General features: G+C 40.5%; 1 protein-coding gene across 1 annotated transcript in view; it reads right to left on the minus strand.

Moving 5' to 3' along the window:
- Positions 1-19,599: 19,599 nt before the first annotated feature.
- LOC141987929 (chondroitin sulfate proteoglycan 4-like) overlaps positions 19,600-25,072 on the minus strand; it is a 64,801-nt gene continuing 59,328 nt past the window's right edge. Inside the window, exon 10 of the mRNA XM_074953761.1 lies at positions 19,600-24,942. Coding sequence (XP_074809862.1) covers positions 22,889-24,942 — 2,054 coding nt within the window. The 3' untranslated portion in view covers positions 19,600-22,888. The remainder of the gene's footprint in view (positions 24,943-25,072) is intronic.

A 25,072-nucleotide genomic window follows, 5' to 3' on the forward strand; every position in this document is an offset into this window, starting at 1 on the left:
AATATAGTAAGTGAAAACAAAACTGATCAGTTGTGAGATGCAAGAGCTTAATTTTTAGACATTTTTGCCTTCAGAAACCTGTAGTTTAGCACCTTGTAAGGGGAGTTAGATGGTATAGTGGTGTTAGAGGGCTTATTCCTTCACCCACTTACTTCCTTGGTCCTTCTCGCATGAACAGAGAGCAACAATACCCGAAGTCCAAAGGTGCAAACAATTCAATGTTTTTGGGGGTGAACTTCCAGCAAGCATGATTCCAGTTTCCTTCCTTAGTGTCCCCCTTCCCAGCTCTGACACCACAGAGCCTTACACCTGTGTCCCTGTTCCCATTCCCCCCCATTATTTCCCGATTAACTGCAGACTATACAGTAAAACTTGAGTTCTGCTTAGCTATACCTTAACCAATCATTTTCCTGAAATTTAACTAACCAATCCTAACATATTGTAACATGATTATTTAACCAATTCTATCCCAGCACCTTAATTAGTTTACACCCAGCAAACTTAATTATACAGCAGACAGAAACAATCACAGAACCAGACAGAGATTATACAGACAAATATAGGGAAATGGGGACTACCGTGATAGAACAACACAGAAATGAGGATTTCACATCCCAGCTATTGATAAGTGAGTTCTTGCCAGACAGGATGCTAACAAACTAAGTTTCCTTTTACATCTTCTAGGCACTTCCCTTTCTCTGGAGGCGACAGGCATTATCAGGACAGGATTGTATTCCTAACAGCCCAATAGCACCTTCTTTCAATGTGACTAGTTTGGAATGTGAGGAGGTGACCGGTCGCTTCCCAGCTTATGCCTGCCTCTGCTGCTTAGCCAAAGGCCTTAGCCTAAGCACAGGGCCTCAGACTGTCACAGTGAGAGAAGGACCTTACACTGGCAGACAGTGATTTTGATTCTTTCTTTTATACCTCTAAAACTAGCCAAGTGATAAGAATACACCTAAATTCTTAGCGTATAGGCCTTTACAGACAGGCCTGAATATCTATAGCCTAACAAGTGGCATTACAGATTTTGGTAAAATGGTAGCTTGTATAACAAATTAAAGAAGTTACTTGTGGGTGGGAAGCCCAGGATACAATATATTTTTCTCTATCTCATGCAGATCAGCTCAAGACCTTTGTTGGTGTATATTTCAAACATGAATAAAGCTTTTTCCCTTTTTGGACATAAACAGAATTCCAGCCTGACTTTGTATAAAGAAATATGGCTCAGGTTCTCACACACCATCAAAAAGTGGGTGTATTGTTTATTAGGGCATGCTTATTAGGGCAGTAAAATAGCCCTAATAAGCTATTTATTAGCTATAAGCTAATTAGCCCAGTAAAATAGCTTGCAGCCACACTGGCGTTCTAATGATGTAGTGCCTAAGTCCCATTTTCAAAAGCAATTTAGGGACTTGGAATGAGCCACACTTTCCAGGGGACTTGAGTTCCTACGTGTCTAGTCACTTTTGAAAAGGGGAGTTAGGCTCCTCCGTCACTTAGGTACTTTTGAAAATATTACCTATAGGGTTTAATCTATGTTTCATCAGTTGAATGTGTTGAAGTCAGAATCCTCTTAAAGGTGGAGTTCTTGAGAAAGCTTAGAGAAGAGATCAAACCCAGAGTTCCGCATGACAATCTTCATATTCGTGATCTCTAGACTTTATTGTTACCACACTTTGTACCTTAAAATTGTTTCAACTGGTTCACAGCCCAACAGGTTATCTGTTGAACAGTGCACGCTGCCTAGAACATATTACCTTGATGCTTTGCTGTCTTCACTGGCTGGCTCCCCATTGAATACTGAGGGTATATCTATACTGAACCCATCCCACCTCAGCCCCCCCCGAGGCAGTGAGTCTCATAGCCCAGGTCAGCTGACTTGGGCTCACACTGTGGTGCTAAAAATAGCAGTGCAGATGTTCCCACGGCACTCAGGCTGGAACCCAGGTTCTGAGACCCAACCTCCTTGCCTGGTTTCAGAATCAGATTTTAGCTCCATTGTGCTAGCCTGAATCAGTTGAGCTATGCTCTGAGACTCACTGCTATGGGGTCTTGTTCTGCAAAGTAGATGTCATATTCAAGGTTTCAGTCCTCGATCGGCAAAGTTCTCCATAAAAGTGACTCAGGTTACTTGAGGAACCACCTCACTCCCTCTGATCATAACCTCTCATAGTAACTACTTTCCCCTGGAAGAATGGAATTGTTAACTTTCCAGGAAACATCTTTCTTGGCAACTGACCCATGATTATGGAACTCACTTCTGGAATAGATCGGAGTGACAACACTCTTTGGTGTCCTTGGAACAAACGTAAAATTCATTTCTGAGACTGCAGGATGGAGAGAGAACAAAGTCTACAAAGGATAAAATAAAATAGTCTACAAAGGCCTGATCCTGCTTTCATTGAAGGCAATGGGAGTTTTGTTTACTGATAGAAGCAGGAGCAGCATTTGATTGTATATAGCTGAATTTCATCACTTTTAATAAAAGTTGTTTTTTTCCATTTTGCTGCTCAGCTGTTTAAAAAGGGAGTGGAATTTAGGCATTATTTCTTTAGCAATTGCATCATTCATCTAAATTAACAGGTTTAGAAATAGAAATAGTTTAAAAAATCATTAAATAAGGATGAGTTTTCTTGTTCCTAATGTACTTGGGAAAGGCCTTATTATTTATCTTAACCTCTTGTGCAATCTTCTGCTCATTTTCTATTCTTTTTCTTTGTTTTTCTAATTTGCTACTCCCTTCCCTTCATTCCCTTTTCACATGTATCTTCATCATACCATACAAAACAACAGTTAGAAGCCTCTGGAATAAAAGAAAGAAATTTTAAAAAATGGAGCATTGCCTCTGTAATTTATAGCAAGCTGTAATAGTTCCATACACACTGGAAGAGGTCAAATTGCACAATTGTGCATGTCTGACTGAAAGAGACATCCAGGACTATTGCAAACAGGAAATGTTTACACAGTTGAGTTGCTAATGAAGGACGCGTGAACATTAGTCACTCTGCATATAGCATGTATTACAGGACAGATTCTACGGACTTTACTCACTCCAGCAATCTTCCCTATGGGTGTGTGTGTGTGTGTGTGTGTGTGTGTGTACAGAGTCTATCAGATCAGCCCGATATTTTTTTTCTAATGCATGACTTGATACAGTACTATGTATGCCATGACTTCACTGAAAAGGGGCTTTTCAATTGTTAGTTCACTGTTAGCCTGTGAATCAGGATTGGGTTTATTGTAAGGAACAATGTATTATAGTAAATTGCCATGGGCAAGGATTCAATTACCTAACAGGTATTTTCTGTCTCTAATTTCTATAGTTATTACAATTCTAATAGAATGTAAAAAGATCATGAAACAAGACTAAGGCGGAGGGGCTGGGGAAGGATGAGGAAATGGTTCACTACAAGAATTCTGTGTTCCAGGATTTTTTTTTACTTTTATTTTTATTCTTAAAAAATCCAAACACCAAATTTAACATGTCGGAGGGGAGCTCTTGTGTTAATGGACCTTGTGGAAAGACATCACTTGAAGAAGGAGTTGTGGGGGCACAGCAGATTGGATCAGGGATTGGGATTAGGGTATATAGAAAGGCTCAGAGGCAAGAACAGGCAGAGAATAGGAATGGGGCAGTTAGTTGTATTACTTGAGTACAACAATGAAGAGAATGAAAGGCGATAAGAGCAGAGAGGTAGATTTTGTAGAGATTTGGTGGTAGAAAATGAAGGGAAGCCATGACTTTGGGGAATAGTCCTCTTGATGCCAACTGAGTTATCTACATATTTAAAGTTAAGCAGGTACTTATGTGCTTCTCTGAATCAGAGCCAGAGTACTCGGCATGTATGAGGATCAAGCCCATGATGAGGGCTGGGTGTGGTCAGAGTGACCCTTAACCTAAGATATGCTGAAGTACAGATGTTTGTAGCCTATGCATCTACTTCCACTACTGTTGCCAGACCTCCCTTAGGGAGCTTTTTTTTTTTCAGACAGTAGTTTTTATTTCCATCCATATGTCCTTCTGTTAATGGCAATTTATTTCCTATGGTCTCTCTCCTTCCCACCAAAATACATAATACTGTGTAAATTCCACTGCACTTTTCATCTAAAGATCTCAAAGGTCCTTTAAAAACATGAATAAATAAAACTTGGTTACAACAGAGGGAAAATATTATCTGTAGATGGGGAAGATGAGGCCAGAAAAGTAAAGTAACCACTGCTTTTTGGTGACTTAGTTTTTGTGACCCAACTTTGGCCTGATTTCAAGAAGTGCTGAGCCTCAAAACTCCAGTTGAAGGCAAGGGAGTTGTAGGTCCAGCAAACCTGTGAAAAGTGGGCCCACCATATCTCAGTTTGGGCCACCTTTCATAAATCTAGCCTAAATAATTTACTCCAAGTTACAAAGTAAATCAGTTGCATCTGTGATTAGAACCTAGGACTGCTAACTTCCTGAGCCCTCTCTAATGTAACAGCTTCTTTCTAGGTGCCCCTTGGTTGTAGGCTCAGGGTCATACTGCTTAGTAGATTTGGGGTCAAGAAGGAATTTCCATTCCCCCTGTCAGATTGGCAAGGACCTTGTGGGGGCGGGAAGGGGGATTGCCTTCCTCAGCAGCTTGGGGCATGGATCACCTGTGTATATCTCACCTGATCAATTTTCTACTATTACAGGCACCTCCAGTACTGGTGGCTTGGCTGCTCCTGTTCTCTGCCTGTGGCATGCTGTCTAGTCTCCTGAGAACTGAAATTCATTGGTCTAACTAAAGTCTTTGGACTCAGTATAGGGGTAACTGGGTGAAATGTAGTGGCTTCTGATATACAGGAGGTCAGGCTCGGTGAGTTAATGGCCTTAAACTCAATGAAAGGAACTACTTCACAGCGTGCATTTATCCCTTATTAGAGTGAGTGTTTGCAGAAAAACTGTAGGTGTTAACTTTTTACATATGAACACTGTTGTTAAAAGAACACAATTTATGGATTTCATTTTGTATTGGCATGTTACAAAGATATGTGTACGCTACACCTGTGCCTTTCACCTTCAAAGCCTTCACACAGTTAAGCTGCTCTGAAAGAGCTGATGGCTTGAATCACAAACTCACGCTAGTGAACCTAGTAAATGATACATGCTTCCTTTCTCTTGTGAAAGAGATAAATAACACTACCATCACAACATTATATTCTGCTGAAGGAAATACTGAACTAGAGCTGATGTTTTCCTGTAAAAGCCACTGACCATCTGCTATGTCAGATTTCTGGTAATGACTGGTGTCAGTTTCACAACTGAGAGCCCTCACTGTCTTACAGAAAGAACCACAAGACCACCTTTATTTCTCTAGAAATTGCGGGGAAGAGCTCATCCGTCTTTGACATTTGTAAGTGAAGGTCAGATCAGAAGTGTTTTCCAGTTCACTAGTAAACTTAAACATTTTATATCTGCTAGAAAATCCAAGTATAGAATGTATACTGCTAAAAATATGTACATTAAAATACATAGTGCTTACATTAGTGATGTACATAAAATGTTTCTTTCAGGAGAAGTACTCAATATAGAATTGATTTTCTCTCTAATTAAACTACAGACAGGTTTCTGGAGGGACTAGTGCGCCAACTAAAGTATAGAAGGTTTCAGAGTAACAGCCGTGTTAGTCTGTATTCGCAAAAAGAAAAGGAGTACTTGTGGCACCTTAGAGACTAACCAATTTATTTGAGCATGAGCTTTCGTGAGCTACAGCTCACTTCATCGGATGCATACTGTGGAAGCTGCAGAAGACATTATATACACACAGAGACCATGAAACAATACCTCCTCCCACCCCACTCTCCTGCTGGTAATAGCTTATCTAAAGTGATCATCAAGTTGGGCCATTTCCAGCACAAATCCAGGTTTTCTCACCCTCCGCCCCCCCCCCACACACACAAACTCACTCTCCTGCTGGTAATAGCCCATCCAAAGTGACCACTCTCTTCACAATGTGTATGATAATCAAGGTGGGCCATTTCCTGCACAAATCCAGGTTCTCTGGATCGAAGTATCGAAGACGTGTAAAAATGCTGAATCTGCTTTAAATAACACTCAGACAGATGGAAAAACACTATAAATCTATTCTTGCTAAAATTAAGAGCTCACTGTTAATTTGGGGATTTATGATGCTGAAAAGATTTTTAAATAATGACTATTTATTTTTACTAATATTTTTGCTAAATTACCATATATTTTTATTCTTAGTAAAGGATCAACCTCCTCAGCTTCATAAGCTTCATTTCTTTGTAACATATATCTTCATCATCAACATCACCGCTCCAACCTTTTAAGAAATTATCTGATTAAAAGTAGAAAGGTTGAAGGACAATTGGGGATAGTCTGTATATCTAATTTTTTTTAAAAAATGAGCTATTAAGACACAGTCTTAGTCACTACCTTGACTTCACTTGTATTTTGTCCTCTTTTCCTTATGCTTTGCCATTTGGTTGACTTTCCACATTCTAATCTCTTCAGGGCAGGAATTGAGCCTTCATTCATGTTTTTACAGCAATTGACATTATGGACACAATCAGATATAAAATAAAATAAATAATATAATAAAGTAATAAATATAACAACATGATTTTCGGGACTCTTCTCAAGGTATTTTCTTGCCACTCTCCTCCATAATTAACCAGTCTTTAAAGACAATAAATGAGTCTGCCATCCCTGAACTCTGGTGGTTGTGGGAGGATATTTTAGTCTTCCTGATCCATTCAGGACCTGGCCTCTTTGCCAATTATTTTGATAATTTTTCATGATATGGACACATGTCCACCTGTCAGTTAGACCACCAAACTTACTTCATTTATGCCCCTACGGTGTAGTCAGATTGTAAATTTTCATCATTAATAGCCTGAGTGGAATTGAACCTGAAACTGAAAGGTAAAAGGATTGTCAATTCCTTGAGCCATCCAGTTTCCCCACTTTATTTCTTTTCTGGATTTTTTTCAACAGCATACACTGTATTTAAAGCCCCTTTGTTTTCAGATTTTACCAATTTTTACCTAAAATTTCCCAAGTTTTATAAAAACTATTTTTTAAATGAATTTTCACCCAAATTTTGGACCGCTCACATACATGAAAGTACTGATCAAGTTAAGAAAATGCAATACTTTACAATAGGGAGATGGGCTTATGTTAATCATAAATTAGTCTACGTGTAAATGCAAGGGTATCTGTTAAAGAAAGGCAGTGTAGTGGAAGATTCACAGGGTATGTCTACATTCAAACCAAAACCAAAAAACCCTGCCGCACCAAGTCTCTGAGCCCGGGTCAACTGACTCAGAGTCATGGGGCTTGCACTATGGGGCCAAGAATAGCAGCATAGACATTCCAGTTTGGGCTGGAGCCTGGAGTCTGAAACATGGCGAGGGGAGAGAGTTTGAGAGCCTGGTCTCCTGCCCAACAGGGAATGTCTCCACTGCTATTTTTGACCCTGTAACAAAAGCTCGAGTCAGTTGAGCCAGGCTCTGAGACTTGCTGCTGTGGGTTGGGTTTTTTTGCAGTGTGAATACATGCATCCATGAACATACTGTTAGCGGTGAAACCACAGAATTAAACTGTTTTTAATTTCAATATGCTTAGTTGTCTCAATTTGTTGCTTTTTATCTGTTCTCCCATCCCCCAACATTAACCCCAAAAAACTATTACGTTAATTTTTTTGCACCAATTTTTAATTTTTGTAAGGAACACCGATAAATTTCCAGGAATTTTTAAACAAAATAAAATCCAAAATTGAAGGGCCTTGACTATATTACAGTATGAAAATGTAATACAAAATGTCTATCGTATTTTTCTTTTTAAAGAAGATGTAATCATTTCACCCAATTAAAAAAAACAACAGTATCTGTTCCTTTTTAAAATGTAAACTAATCTCTTCTGTTTAGAATGGTAAATGTGACAAAATGGGACTGTTCTTAATGTTTCCTCTGAATACTGTAGGAGTGCCTCAGTTTCCCCTATGCATTTCTTTAGTCTCTAGGTGGTAGGATAAGGGGGTGTAATTGTTGCAGAGCAAAGGGCTAGTGTACATAAATCGCCGACACTCTGTCTCCCGGCAACTGATGGCCTGGGCCCTCCCCCACTGCAAGGTAATAGCTAAAGGTGTTGGAGAACAAAGGAATCAGGTGACCTCCTGGCCCGGGAAAGGGACAAAGCCCAGAGGAGGAGGGGGTGGAGAGTGAGTCCGTTTGGGCTGGCTGAGGACGTGGAGTGAAGTGCAGACATGGTTGTCTGGCTCACTGCCCCCCAAAATTGACCCGGCTGAGGGGTCCTGTTCTCTCTACCTACAAGTTCTGTTTTAGACTGTGTTCCTGTCATTTAATAAACCTCTGCTTTACTGGCTGGCTAAGAGTCACATCTGACTGCGAAGTTGGGGTGCAGGACCCTCTGGCTTCCCCAGGAGCCTCGCCTGGACAGACTCGCTGTGGGAAGCACATGGAGGGGCAGAGGATGCTGAATGCTCCAAGGTCAGACCCAGGAAGGTGGAAGCTGTGTGAGTTTCTTGCCCTGAAACAGTCTGCTCACAGAGAGGAGACTTCACCCGAGTCCTGACTGGCTTCATAGGGAGCAGTTCCAGAGCATCGTCCGGGGACTCTGTGACAGTAAATCCTCCTGAAGGTTCCATGTAGGGGTTTGAGAGAATGTCAGTTCTTTCAAAGCATTGCACTCTGATTGACTAGAATCCACCTGACTTAGGCAACAAAAGCCAACCAGAGATTTATTTGGCTGTTTTAGATTAAAAGTTTCAGCTAACAAAGTCAAAACTAGTGTCAGACAAGGAGAGCGCTTCCAGAATCTGCTCATTTCCCTGGCACAATTCCTGCACAATCTGCACAATTCCTTAGTGAACACCTTTTACCCGTATTAATCCCAGGTCAGAACCTTACGAAACTCTGAGGGAGAAACTCTGGGGCATGGGAGCAAAGGAGCCTCTTCTAGGGCAAGATTTATAAATCTGGATTGCCTACATTTAGGCTACTATATCCATATTTAAACACATTAAGAGTGGCCTGATTTTTAAAGCTACTGAGCATACAGCAGCTCTATTGACATTTTCAGAGTGTAACTTTAGTGAACCTCACTCTCAATAAGGTAGAATCTGCCTCATTTTTTTAGGTCACAGATTCATAGATTTTAAGGCTTGAAGGAACTATTATGAACATCTAGGCCAGTGGTTTTCAAACTTTTTTCCTGGGGACCCAGTTGAAGGAAATTGTTGATGCCCGCGACGCAGTGGACCTGGGGATGAGGGGTTTGGGGTGTGGGAGGGGTTCAGGACTAGGGCAGAGGGTTGGGGTGCAGGGTGAGGGCTGTGGGGTGGGACCAGGAATGAGGGGTTCAGGGTGTGGGAGGGGGCTCTGGGCTGGGGCAGGGGGTTGGGATGTGGGAGGAGGTCAGGGTTCTGGGCTTGGGGTGCAGGCTCTGGGGTGGGCCAGGGGTGAGGAACTTGGGGTGCAGGAAGGGGTTCTGCATTGGGGGAAGGGCTCAGGGCTGGGGCTGAGAGGTTTGGGGTGCAGGAAGGGCTCTGGGTTTGGGGGAAGGGGCTCAGGGCTGGGGCAGAGGGTTGGGGTGTAGGAGGGGGCAGGGCTCTGGGCTGGGGGGTTGGGGTGCAGAAGGAGCTCCAGGTTTGGGGAGAGCTCAGCGCTGGGGCAGGGAATTGGGTCATGGGCATAGACTTACCTCCAGCAGCTCAGCGGCACAGCTGGGGTGCACCGCGGACCGCGCTGCACCCTGGAATTGGCCAGCAGCAGGTCTGGCTCCTAGGCGGAGGCGTGCAAGCTGCTCCACACAATTCTCGCCCACTGGTACCACCCCCACCAGTTCAGAGTGCGGAGCTGGTTCTCGGGCAGCGCATGGAGCCCCATGGCCCCCCTGCCTAGGAGCTGGACCGCTGCTGGCTGCTTCCAAGGCACAGTTGGAAAAGTTAGGCACTAGCCTGTCTTAGCTGGGCAGCACCGGCGACGGGATTTTTAATGGTGCTGACCAGAGCAAGGTGACCCAGCACCTTACATGCCGCGACCCGATCCACGGATTGAAAAACACCGATCTAGACCAACCTCCTGCATAATAGGCCATAGACTCTGACTGAGTCAAGACCATAACTGCTGCTTGAGCTATAGCATATCTTTTAGAAAGACATCCAGTCTTGAGTTAAAGATTTCAAGTGATAGAGAATCTATCATGTTTCAAGGTAAGTTGTCCCAATGGTTAAGTACCTTCACTCCTAAAAATGTGAACTCCTTTATTTTTAGTCTGAATTTGTCTAGCTTCAGCTTCCAGCTATTTGATCTTGTTATACCTTTGCCTGCTAGATTAAATCTATTCCCCCTGCAGGTACTTGTAGACCAGAGGTTCTCAAACTGGGGGTTGGGACCCCTCAGGGGGTCACAAGGTTATTACATGGGGAATTGTGAGCTGTCAGCCTCCACCCCAAACCTGCTTTGCCTCCAGCATTTATAATGGTGTTAAATATCTAAACAAGTGTTTTTAATTTATAAGGGGGGGTCGAACTCAGAGGCTTGATGTGTTGACTGGGGTCACCAGTACAATAGTTTGAGAACCACTGTTGTAGACCATGATCTTACCTTCTCTTCCATAAACTAAATATAACGAGTTTCTTAACTCTCTCAATATAACACATTTTCCTCGAATGTCTTACCATAAGGCAAGTCTCAGTCCCAATGTCTCACTAGAAGGCACGTTCTCCTCAATTATTTCCTTGAACATTTCACCTCTAATCATTCTTATAGCTCTTTTCAGAACCCTTTCCAGTTTTCCAACTTCCTTTTATAAGTGTTGACACCAGAACTGAACACAGTATTCTAGTAATGGTCTCATTTATGCCATATACAGAGCTACTGCCACTTCCTTAGTCCTACTTGATATTTATACATCTGTAGACTGTGTACACCTCCTACTACAGCATTACACTGGGAGGTCATGTTCCAGTGGTTATCTGCTGTTGCTCCGAGTCCTTTTCAGTTTTTCTGCATTCCAGGGTAAATTTCCCCATCTTGCAAGTGTGACATACATTATTTTCTACTAGGTGTACCTGTGTCTAGTTGTGACCTTAACCAAAGGTTTTCCCAGCATTGTCTTTCACCTCCCTTAGTATGAGACAATGTTTTGTGTCATGAGGCCCTCTTCCAATAGTTAAATCAGCAGTAGTGATAGCATAACCTTACTTTAATACCTCTGCAGCAATTAGTTCTCAGCCATAGGCGCCTTCACTCTTATGAACACTTCCAAACCATAGGCTCAAAATGCCACAAAATGACAGCAAAGGAAAAGGGGACAAAAAAGAGAGATTTCAGAGAAAAGAGAATGATGAGAAAAAGTATGTGTTGGGTCAATAGGAAATGCCTTCAGTCCATCCTCTTAACTATGGCTGGCTCAGATGCATGGTAACAAAGTTTATCTGTGGCTTTCACCCAACATAACTTTAAAAATCTCCCTTTCTACTGGTGTATCTACAAAACATACTATGCCAATTCAGCTCAATGTAGTTGTTATTTGAGTGGTATGTTCCATTGAAAACTCCTTTTGAAACATCGTTTTAATTTCTGTATTTTACTATTAACATTCTTTTTCAAATACGTTCATCTACCTTTTCATGAAGCAGTGTCTACCAGGCTTTCAAAAAACAAGAAAAGAACCAAAGGTGACTATGGGTACATTGTCAGAGATTTTATCAAACCACCAATGGTTTTTAGTGAGATGTTATATAATCGGGAAAAACAGCACTGTGAGGAAATGAAGAAACCTGGAAAGCATCTCATTAAACTCAAACCAATGAAGAGGTGACAGCATCATATTAATATTCTTATTTGTACCATCTTTTTCCAATACACATTTTCTTCACTACCAGACAGTGGTGCTAATGTAATGTGATGTAAGAGATGTGCTTAATGTATATGAAATGCTTGCCCTGACTATAAAGATTCTTAGCTGTTCCTATTAAATGGCAAACTCGTTACGTAGTTGTACTTATTTGATCTGGGCTGTTATTTACTCTGCATTTAGTTAGACTGATCCTAATATTCGTCTCGTTCATATGCATACAGCACTTGCATGTGCCATCTCAAGATCAGTATAGCACCTGCTTATAGAATTCTCTGACTTAAGGATAATAATGTCAAATCTGTAGTTGTTTTAAATGTTTCTAGTTTTAGGTTCATAAAACCAGCATTTCTGATTATCTTCATAGGAAACTAACTGAAACACTGTTATGTAAAAGCTCAGTTCTGGATTTTTAAGCAGGAGCCCCCAGTACTTATAAGGTAGATTGGATTGGAAAAAAGTGCAAGGAGGGCAGTCTTGAATTCAGCCTACCCAATTCCAAAATGCTGAGGAATGAAGACTCTATGCACCAGTAAATTTGATTTTGTATTTTATATTGTACACCTCTGCATGAAAGCACAGTAGCTTCAACTCTGCAGCCAACCTAGCGGTATAAGAAAAACCCTAAGTGAATCAGGAAAACAACTTGTTCAAGATCTGAGCAGATACAGCAGAGTGCAACTCATTAATGCTTGAAGTCAAAGCAAACACTGTCGCAGAAGCAATGGGATAACACCACTGTCCAGCAACTACAGGATTAGTGAAATATTTGACAATAATGTGTAGGCAACGTTGCTTTGATCGATGTTGTAAAGGTGTGATATTCCAGTGCTGATTATTGGCAAGAAGAGTATGTAAACAGCTATGATAAAGAATCCAGGCTATCCTTCTCTAGGTGTAGGATGCTTGAGGAAGGACATTCAGAAGGCTTTGGTCATTGAGAATCTGAGTTCTTACAACACATCAGACTGGGAGAAATGACTACAGGAAAAAACATTTATCTTTACAGCTTATTTCTCTTTACAAAGTAATGCAACCTCATGCTCTAGATTTTATACTTCATGTTAAATCTTATTGCAAAGATGCATTCTCTCATCACTACACATCCTATGTGTACACAAAGCTCTTTGGTCTAAGTAGTAAAAACTGCCACAGGCAAGTCGGATCCAATTAAAGGATATAGCTGCCCTAACGAGTCATTTGAAGTTCTTCGTTATCTGTCCCCTCCCCCCAAAAGAGGGTGAAATGAAACCAGGCAATTTCCCGTGTGTCTAGTTTTTTTAGGGGACCTTCAAAGATAGCTTGTGGACACTGAGTCAGGCTCCTCTTTATTCTTAATCATCTGTTCCTGTGGAAGATATTAGTTGCTTGCATCTCTCTCTTTCTGTAATGGCTTAGCGGTTAAGGTCAGTGACGTACTGTAAAGAATCTTTGTGAGATACTTTACCCATCTTTGGCACTTTGAAACATATGCTTTAACTTTATCTGACAATATGACTCTTACACTGTACCCAAAGCATGTTTTCAGACATAGCTGCCTGGCATTTTTAAGGAAAAGGACTTTTTCATGTTAGATAACAGAAGGCTGCCCTGCAGACAATACATGCAAAGGGCTTAATTCTTTTTCACACCCACTGACACAGGAGAGAAAAGATCATTAGGAAACTGATTTACGTATCATATAGTCAGAAGACTGTGAAGCAATATCACAGAAAAACAGAAATATATCTTGCTTATTATCTTTAACACATTAATTTGAATGGCTTTTACTGAAAACCAGACTACATGATGCAGGTTTAGCTCAGCATAGTCAATACTGGAGATCTTGCCAAAAAAGTAGATATCCTGTCTCACATGATTTGTATAAGATCATTGGAACAATGATTACAGAAGTCTTCCCACAGTTCTAAATATTAAGATTTGTCCTGTTCAAAAAATCCGTGTAGTGGATTGCTAGGTAAATTAAATCTTCCAGTTAACACCATGAAATGGGTACTCATGATTTTGTTAATAATAAAATGTGTAATAATCAGATAACAGAACTCTAACACAACTCCAGTAGATTCCAAATGGTTGAAACAATATCAAAGCCTTAATGGAGAAAATTTAACTTTACATGGGTGACAAAATGGGGAAAAATACACTATTGAGGTCATGATGTAATATATCTTTCATGTACGATGGCATTACAAATATCAACATTTTATAGATGATGAACCAGATCCCCAAATGGTATAGATAAGTATGGTCCACTGACTTCAACAGAGGTACGCCAGTTTAAACCAGCTAAAGATCTAACCCAAATATGTAGTTTTTAATATATTGATGTCAGGATTTTGTGATCCTGTGATTAAAAAAAAAAAATTACAAAAAAACCAGAAGTTAAAGTGGTAGCTGTGTATGTTTGCATATCTCCCCAAGGAGCTGGGATCTGGCCACAGCTGTCAATCTGAGAATTTCCCCACCATTTCTCAGATGGTGTGAATCTAGCAGAATCTCCGGCTCTGAGCAGATCAAAACACAGGCGAAAGTATGCCCCCCATTGTCTGACGCTGTACAGTGCTTCCTAATGCACTGAGGACCTGGCCCTTAATCTATAAAAGGGGCCTACCTGTATTAGGAAAAGACTAGCTGATAAATGATCAACTTCACCCAGACTACAGCAAGTTTAAAACTATGACCTGGCTTAAACTTGCAGCTGCGCTGTGTATCTAAAGGGAACAAACAGATTAGTTCCCGTACAGTAGCAACAACAAATTGTGTGTAATGAACCTTCTGATTAAAGAGTTTATAGAAGGTTTGGATATCTTGGGCTTTAGTAGTGAGCCAGAGATTTTCTATTTTCTATTGGATCTTTTGCATTCAGAGCAGTAGGTGGCTGCTTTGAATCCAGGTCAGTATTGACAAAATTATTACCATCTGTAAGATAAATTGGTGTTTAGTCCAGTTCCCGGGGACAAAATCCCACCACCACAATGGGTGCCAATTGGCAAACTCAGTAGAGCCTCTGCGGAAGGAATAGCCATAGACACTAGTCTAAGCCTTGCAGCTGATTTCCCCCTGGCCAGGAATGTAATGTTGTAGTAGGACAGTATTTGTCATATTGATGTTTGTATATGAATCAATAGGACCATCAACTCCGGGGCCATCAATCCAATGCACAGATAAGTATTAAATTGGTGCTATTTTAACAAATGAGATGTTTGACTTTACAGGTGACTTATGTGTTTCCAGGGAGTTAGGCCAGACCATAAATAAACTATTAAAAATTGCATGATTTTTATCTCTCTCCCCATCAGAGTATATATAATCAATTGGCATCCAGATTTGATCTTGGGATCTAGGCCCAAGCCCTGTAAAAGTCCATCTCCTAGAGACTCTTGTAGAGGTGATACAGATAGCCCCGCAGTAAGTTTAAAAAGTATGGAGAATTTCATTTTTCTTATTTTTCATGGATTGTAGTCGTTGACAGGTGTGTGATGGGATGGAAGTTATTCACACAACTTACTCTCATGATTTCAGGGGTACATCTAAACTTTGTAGCACCACCACCTCTTCATTTACTTTTGTGAAGTGCTGCACAACTCACACAGACTAGCACCCTTTTTACCTTATGTACCAATTTCTAGTCGGACACCTTAAATATCCATATAGACACCAGTTTTTAGATACAGGAATAGAGCATGGCATTTTAGGGCAGATTCTGGTCCCTGCTCTACTTTGGGTTGATTCAAAGGGGGAGTAACCTGGTCACATCTGCACTCTGGCTCTCCTTAGTCTCTGGAACAGCCCTTTGGGGTTGTTGTGGGAAGCAAGGGGTAAATTAAAGCAGTCTTCAGGGATTGTACTACTCCCCATCCTGTGCCGCATTGAGTGAATGCAACTTAGAATTAGGGCCTCTGGAGCCAAATTATAAATGGCTTTTAATGTTTGCAAATAAACATGTATTTTAAAATATGAAAACCTTTCAAATTCTGTTTAGCAGAGGGAGTTAAAACTCCATGTGAATTTACATTAAACCTTTCCTTACTATACTACTGGAGACATTTACAAGATTTATTTTTATTTATTTTTAAAGCAATAATCTAACAATTTTTCATTTTTCATTCATCAAAGAATGTTGTTGCAACATCTGGATCACACTATACGATACTCAGCTGAGTCAGACTGGACACATGTTAGTCTGAAAACGAATCAGTAATTCCTACCTATAAGTTAAGATTTCAGTGACTCACTCATCAAAGAGTTCCCTGAAATGGGGTTTGTGACAATGCTAGCTACGCATGTAAATGGAAAAAACATTAGAAATGTTTGTGTTACAGCCAAATGAATCTTCCTTTTCAATCTCCTGCAACAGACATAGAGTTACATTGAGACATGCACCTTTTAACTACAGCATCTCACCAGCCACTCACTCAAGAAAAACTCCTTCCTTTCACCTTGATTCTTTTCTGCAACTCCATTTTCTGTGGCACATGGTCAATTCTCAAGGTCCAGTATATGTGGAATACTACTGCCTGCTTCTTGCACTGCACTGCTGCTTCACCTCTGCTATCCAAACTCTACCAGCTTGTCATGATTTCAGGATCCAGTTCAAAATTGCTCTCCTTGTTCTTAAAACCCTCTATGCACTTGGATCCAGCCAAGTCCAGCCTATCTCACAGAACTTGCCTCTCTCTTGCCCTCTGTATTCCCTCTGCTTGTCTACAACTGGCCTCTCTCTCTTCTACAGGACTTACTTGTTGATGTGAAACCTCTTCTGCATCTTTTGTTAGCTGGAAAAGTCTCTCTGCCCTCCTGACTCTCCATCTCATTCCAGTTATTAGCTGAAATATATCTCATCTTAATTTCTCTCTCCCCCTAGTTATTTTTAATGATCGCTGCTATTGTGTTATTTCACTCAGTGGAGTATTTTGTGGCACCATACATGAAAGATGCTATGCAAAATAAAGTACATTAAATGCAGTACATGGACTTTATCATCAATTGTATGCTATGCATTTAATGAAGATCTAGTCTTTTGTTTCCTGTCCAAACAATTCTGAGATATTCAATACAGCACGATTTCAATACTTAATGTGCTCAGTCTCTACTTTTCCAGCCAGTCTATGAGATCTAATGCCTCTCTCTCTGTGAGGTCAAGAAAATGTTACTCAGCTAAAACCACAGCCTGCAAACAAACAACTTAATCAGTGGGTAGTGGTGTCAGCAGCTGCATAGCAGTATCAAGAAACACAGAAGCAATTCTAGAAATGGGGGAAATGAGCATGTTGAAGAAAAGGCTTTGCAACAGAGCCTTTCTATGAACAGCTTTCAAGCCAGGGATTTCACAAATCACACTTTGTGCTGGGACTGAATTTCAGATATGCAGCTCTGGAAGGAATTGAACATTTAATTTTACTTTGAATCAATTTAAGATAAATTAATAGAGTTTCCATTGTATTTGCCAGAACAATTATTTTCAGCATGTTTAAACATATTCACTGACTACACTTCAAATAATAACAGGATAGATTTGAAAAGATGCTGGGTGTGGGGAGGCAACTTCCATTTTAGGGCACTGCACCAGTCTCACCGTTGGGTTTGGCTGTAGCAAAAGAAGCTATACTGGCTTTAACTTGCTGCAGAAATGAGTGACTAGTTTCACGTTGCTTCTATTAATTTTACCAAGATGGAAGAAGCAAAAGCTTTATAAATACAGGGAGCAAAAGACATGAAGAAACACATTTTTAGCGCAACATCCTTACATTCTAAGATGCTGAATGAAGAACAAGAGTATGTGCATGTGAAAATGCTGTTACTGATATTGATGTCCTGATTTGGGGCCCAGTACTGCAAGGTGCTGAGTAGAGCTGGGCAGGAAATAGTTTTCTTTCCCATTCAAATTTTTGAGACTTCAAAATTTTTTCCCCCCTGTACGGAACCAGGACAAAAAGTGGAAAACAACATACAGGGAGTTCTCGGACTTATGACGCCCGACTTACGTCGGACGCCACTTATGACGCTTTTCAATTGACTGCCCGTTTCGCCCCTACACAGGACCGGCTCTAGGCACCAGCAAGGCAAGCACGTGCTTGGGGCGGCACAATTCCAGGGGGCAAATTTTTTGCTTGGGGCAGCAAAAACCTAGAGCCGGCACTGCCCCTACAACGCTTGTTTCGCCCTTATGACACTCGATTTGCATAAAGTTTGCTTGAAATCACTTCCTGGTTGCATTATAATGGTATGGAGCTGGAAGGGGTTGCTTCTGATCAGCTTCGAGGCAACAGGGTAGCTTGTTGCAGGTAGGGTTGCCGCTGGTTTTTGATTGGCTCCCGGCCCCAGCCAATCAGAAAGCTTGAACAATGACTGGTTGAGGCTCAGCATGTGAGCCATTCTCCCTGGCTTTCTGAGCCTGTGTTGCCCGCATTCTGAGCAGCATGTCAGTTTATATGTTTATTTGAATGTGGTTTACAAAATACAGTGTACAGTAAATACATTGATGTTGCAACATTAGTCATCTATAATTCATTTAGTACAAAAATCTGGGTTATTGTGGTGAAAACAGTGTATCAAGCCTGGGTTCAGGAACCAACCCTCCCTTCATACCATTGATTCCTATGAGAAAAGCGGTTTCGACTTACAATGCAATTCTGAGGAATGAATTGTGTCGTAAGTCCGAGGACTCCCTGTATTGAAAAGTGAAAATCACGACCTGAAAATCTGGAAAAAAAAATCAGATTGGGTCAATCGAAACCTTTCATTTCAATAATTCTGGAACCTTTCTTGTCAAATTTGACCTTTTCATTTATTTATTCCCCCCTCCCCCACACACACATTTTTACTGGAAATTAACTTCCCAACAACAAAACATTTTGTCTACAAATTCTTTGACCAGTTCTAGGGCTGGACACTTTCTACCCCTTGTGATTCCAGGGAGAATTGAAGGCACTCAGCACATCATATTTTTCCCAAATAAGCAGTTAGCCTCTAAGTTCTCCAAAGCAGGGACTGCAGACTACTTTGTGTTTATACAGTACCTAGCACAATGGGGCCCCAATTCTTGTTTTGTCTCTAGACACTGTCATAATACAAATACAAAAATACAGCTCAACAATGCAGCTTCGCAGTTTCAAATGGCTGAATGGTAGCTGGATAGAGGTTTATTGTACTTGCATTTCACAAAATAGCCTTTTCACTGTGGTGCTAGAATTGCCTCCTATTGCTTAATGAAACACATAGCTTGTCAGCATGTTGTCAAGTCACTAGTGTAAGACATCCCTAGCAAACTAAATGAAGTAACTTTTAGATATGTCTTCCAGGCTACTAAACACAAAATGATTTACACTTTAAAAGATCAGACATGATAGATCAAAGGATGTGGGATATATTTTCTAAACAACAAAATACATCTAGAAAAAAATGCATTAAGAGTCAAGATCAAGAATTCCAAATATCTTCTTCCCAGTTTATGGAGCAACTGGATGTGGAAAAACTTGTTGAAATAAATCAAATGCAGTACTTTGTGAACTTGTGCAAACTACTATATTTAGCTCGATACTACATTGTTCTGAACGGCTAGGTACATGGCAGAATAAATTCCCATTTGTCTTGGTAGCATCAAGTTCCGACCACTTTTAGAAGCAGAATACCAGATATGATGCACCAGTGATCTGATTTTGTGTGGGAAAGCCTGTTTATATTCCAATGAAATATATATAATTAAAAACAAGAACACTAGGAAACTGGGAGACAAGATTTTATTTGTAGCAGGATAAAGTGATGTATTTCTGCTCTCTTAACTCAACTTTTTATAGCTTTTTAAAAAACAACACTACATGTTGCAATGTATAAAACTGAATTCTTTGTTGTTCTTACAAATCCTTTCATCACAGTCTTATGTTGCGATTTTGAAATCTATTTGGTAATGAAAGGTGTGACGGGTTCAGTCTCCACTGTTATGGGTTCGGTCACAGAACCCATAATATGCTTTATGCTTTTTTTGCATAAAGCATATTCTAGTTACATCGTATTCACACTCATAAGCATATTTCCATAACACATATGAAGTGCAACATCACACCCTCCTGAATTTACTGCCATGACACTGTCCATGGCGGAGGCAGTAAATCTAAAATTCCTCTTTTCTGGACAGGGCATCTGCTACCCAGTTCTCTTTTCTTCTCCTCCTGAGCATGCTGCTTCTCTCTTTCCTTCTCCTCCTGGGCAGCTTTCTGTGCTTCAATCTCTGTGTCTTTTAAGGCCAGTGCTTGCTGGTGTGCAGCCCCTTGTCTGGCTGCTTCTGCCTTCATGGCAGCCTTTTCCCGAGCAAATTGTGCATCAATTTCCATTTGTCTTCCCTTGAGACCATCACTTAATGAGCTGGGATACCACTGAGAACAACCCTCCTGCCAGAACAGGCGCCCCTCCACTCCTGTCTTGCTGAGTTAGACAGTTCAGTCAGCTTCAGCACAGACCCAGAGGTTGGGCAACATCTCTCTGCAGTTCACTGAAACTGGGATGCACTCAGCTCAGGGTCTTCTTAGTTAACACAGACTTTCCCAGCACCCAGTGTTCAGCCTTTTTGGGCAAGCTGCAACCTGTGCAGTTCTAGCTTCTTCTGAGCTTCACTCTTACTTAATTTACTTACTTTTCTGTCCCTATTTCCCTTACCCAAAATAAGCAAACAGAAAATAACAAACCAGTAACCACTTTGTCTTTGTCTGTTGTTCAGCCACCACACTTAAAACTCACTTAAAATTACTACAAGTGTCTCAAAGCAATCAGCTGTGCACATATCCTGTTTGACTACGCCACTGTGATGGGTTCGGTCACAAAGACCTTTTGCATAAAGCATATTCCAATTACATTGTATTCACACTCATAAGCATATTTTCATAAAACATATGGAATGCAATGTCACAAAAGGATCCTTTAAAAAAATCCCACTTTTTACAAAACAAAAATACACTTATAGGATGAAGTAAAAACAATACATTGGACATTGACTGTAAAATTTTAGTTTCTGAAATCACAACAATAGCCCACCGGTGACCAGTATTTAATTCTGTAATTCTTATTCAGGATACACTCATATTATCCTTATGGACTCAGTGGAAGTTGTGCCTGTACAAGGACTGCAGGGTTGGGCCCTAAGTCATCAAACACATTTTAATTTGGGAATACTTGACCTATGGATCAGATCATTAGCTGGTCTGAACTGACGTAGCTCCACTGACTTCATTAACTGAGGATTTGGCCCTGAGTGTTTATATACCCTTTCCAGTAGAAATGGACCCTCTGGAATCCCTGTACCATATGACATATCATAAAGCATCTTAATTACAGTTGTCCATGGCTGGGAGAGGAGAGGGATTAGGAAAGCTCCCTGTGCCTTTCCAATCCCCAGCACTCCTGTGCTTAAGCATCCATAATTTGGCCCTCAGGGCATAGTGGTAACCAAGGCCTTGGCTAGGCCCTCTGCACTGGGATGAATTTCACCTAAATGGAATAAATAAATGGGGGAATACAGCTTATGGCTAAACAGTTCATTATGCTGTGAAGGAAATGGCAATGAGAACATTTATACAACTACAGTCCTGGATGTTAAAGTAAGAATGGTAGTATTTGGATGTCAAATTACAATGACATTTTAGTATGAAGTCTGTAAAGCATTGTGGTGAATCCACACCAAGTACATGGATCATCACATAAAAGCTGGTTTAGAAGCTGGAAAATGGTCTTTCCAAATAAAATTTTTTAAATAGATCAGGCGATAAATAATGGGACCAGTTAAGATCTCAGCAATCTTCTATTAAGGTCCAGTTCTGCTCTCTTTGAAGTCAATGGAAGTTTTGCCATTGTCTTCACTGAAGGCAGGACTGGACCTTAAAAATGGATTTTATATATAATTGTTTAGCAAGGACTTTCATACAAATAAAAATATTCCCTTTAAAGAGAAATTATTACACATTTTATCAACGGAGCTAAATTGGAGTAAGTAATTTTTTTCATAGTGTTTAAGGCACGAACGATCAAAGTTCCTTGTTAACAATAAGTTATGAAACTCTTCCACAGTATATTCATTTTCTCAACTTCACACAGATTTATTTTTCTCAGTAGTTTAGCAACAAATTCTATTTGTACAGCAGAGGACTAAATTCTGCTGTCACTTACATTGGCCTCACTGACTTCAAACACAGCAGAACTTGTGTTACTGAGGACAGAATTCAGCCCCTAGACAGCAGTACGACATTTGATATGTTTCTGCAGACAAAACCCAGAGCTTAAAGATAATGCTGTAGACAGGCTGGCTGATAGTTTTTTTGCCATGTGGATTAGAGGTCAGACATGCATTATGACATTCAGCAGACCTTTGAGGCTAGAGTTTAAAAATGAATGACAAAAAGAACAAACAAAAGCTCCAGAATCACGTATGTATTATCACTGCTGTAGTATCCTTGTGGAGAAGAATCCTAGGCTTCCAGCCCAGGGACCTTGATGAATACTTGTCAAAATAATCACAGCTTTGTAGCTTTAGCACTGGTCTTTGAACAGCATTCAGGTTTAACTGACGTTCCTGAGATTAGCACCTTGGCAATTATTTATGAAAACAGCTGCATTTTCTTTAAAGTAAGCTGGTTTAGACAAGATACAAATTATTTGTATCAAATTTGATTCTTTAAAAAGTGATATTGTATAAAAATATACAGTAAATGACACAATGTTTATGCTGCCTTATCCCTTTCAAGGGAAATAAAATATATTGCAAATACTGAGTTAATTTAAAATACAGAAGGACAGAGAAGGCACTGAAGTCAGTGGGTATTTTGTCTATGTAACAACTAAGGGTCTGATCGAAAGCCCACTGAAGTCAATAGGAATCAGCGCATTGCCTTCACTGAGGTTTGGATCATGCTCAAAGTGAAGAGAGCAGAATTTGACCCATAATAAATAAGCATAATAAAGAATGATCAAATGTCAACATTATATATATTTTTTTTAAAATCTACATTAATCCACATGACCCAAAATGGCCACACTCTACACCCAATACTGATTGTGTTTCAAAGCTGGGTTTGTTTTTCGACAGTGCTGGAGCATTTCAGGATCAAGGTTTAACCAGCTGTTTTGCAGAGAATTTTTTTCAGCTGAAGCAACCGGTGTGGGAAGGAGCTGTTTACATCTGACTGCCACGAATGGAGTGGCTGTGCAGTTTGCAGCCCCTTTTGGAAGAGGCGTCACTGTGACCATGGGTACGGTCAGACTCCGTTCTGGACTGAGACCTGGAGTGCTGGGAACTGTTTGTGTTTGATTTTTGATGAGAGATTTTGCCTTTTCTGTCTTATGACACATTAGAAAAAAACACACAGAAATAACAGCGGCAATGAGTAAAAGAGCCACTGATGTAAGTGGGATAATGATGGACAAAGGGTTACTGTTTTCACGTGGCTTCACTTTGGGACTTTTGGCATTTGCTTTAACTGTGACCTCGGTTCTTGCAGATCTGTTCTCAACTGGTTCCCCATTAAGCAATGAATCTTCCTCATTTTGATTTCCCCAGCGATTTCGGTTTTGCCACCTGATCTGTACAGTCTTTCCCGGTGCTTCCGTATGTCCCTCATCCTCTTGGGAAACCGGTGGCTCATCCTTGGAAGTAGTATGAATTTTTAAAGTATCCGTGTAGGTTAAGAAAGGCACTTGACTTGTAAAACCCTGCACAAGTAAAGGATCATATGGCACTATGACATATTGAAAATAGCCTACAGCAGGCTGCACGTCATCAGCCCTGAGTATGAATGTGAACGAGTCATTTAACATATCAGTACCTGTCATATTAGCATCTACATCAACCAGCACAACACCTCTGTCAATGTCATTTTGTGTGAACAAATTAATTCCTACAAACGTAGCATCATTTATCGACCTTCTTCTTACAATTCTTCCATGAGCTGGGGGAACTATCACTTCAAATTTGGGATTGCTATTTGTCAAATTAGCTAATTCTGTAGCATCCAGGTCCTTGATCCTTAATTTATAAACCATCCTGCTTGGAATTTTCAGGTCAGATGCAGCTTTCACCAAAGGCCCTGCTGTGATATTGAGTACCTGTCCTGTAAGATTACTTTCTGAGGTGAACAACATAAACTCCAATATATCCCGGGATGCACTGAGATTTGTCATAAGATAAGATAGTCTTCCTGAGTGTAAGTCTGCCTGCTCAAACTTAGTAACCTGCTCATTTCCAATCAGTAAATGGCCATATTTGAAGGGCACTGTTATTTCATAACTAATGTCAGTACTTTTTCCATTTGTTGTAGCTGATAGCTGTACATTAGTAATAGTGACAGAGGTCTGACCCTGTGGAAGTACCACATCAGTAAGGTTCACTAGGGTGAGAGAGACTGGTGTGACTTCAAGGTTGAAAAGTTTGTATAATGGGCGATGTTTGCCATCAGTCACACTAAAGTAAAAAACCCCAGAGGATGAACTTCCATCTTGTACAAACCAAACTCTGCCACTATCAACATCAGCTTGTGTGAAATCTTGTATGGATGTACTGAGATTGTTCATCATTGATAAATAGCCATTGGTGGGATTGCTAATGACGGTGTATTTGATCTCCCCTGGACTGTTGTCTAAGTCTTCGACTTTCAAATTTTCTGGTCCTAACACAGACGTATCTCCTTGCAGAACTTTCAAACGCAGCCCTTTCGTCTTCAACTCTGGAACTTGGTCATTCACTGGAACAATGGTGATATTAAACATCTCTTCCAAAACATCGGTATCAGGCTTTGTTGCAGACTTACTCTTCAGGTTTAACCAAACAGCAAAAGTGAAATGATCAGCAAGTGATTCAGAGTTATCATGCATGTAAAAGATTCCAAATTTGTTAAGTATGTACTGGGAGAAGTTAGGTTTTTCTTTGGTAATATTTCTTTCTCCAACCACAATTATGCCATGCTGAGGTAAAGATATAACTTGATACCAGACTTCATATATAGAACGTTGCATGTCGGGTAACTTAGCCAATAGATTTGAAGCATCTAAATTTGTTTTGTTGATTAGGACTTTACCTCCTTCCTGGACAATAGCACCTTGCAGAAAGAAAAAGAGCCATTTAAAAACTATTACTTGGTCATAGCAACGTTTCAGAAATAAGATGCACATGTGCAGTAGCGATACTAACGGAGCTCAGGGAAGACCGATGTGGAGTCAATGTTTCAA

This window comes from Natator depressus, chromosome 5 (genome assembly GCF_965152275.1).
Source record: "Natator depressus isolate rNatDep1 chromosome 5, rNatDep2.hap1, whole genome shotgun sequence".
Taxonomy (NCBI): Eukaryota; Metazoa; Chordata; order Testudines; family Cheloniidae; genus Natator; species Natator depressus.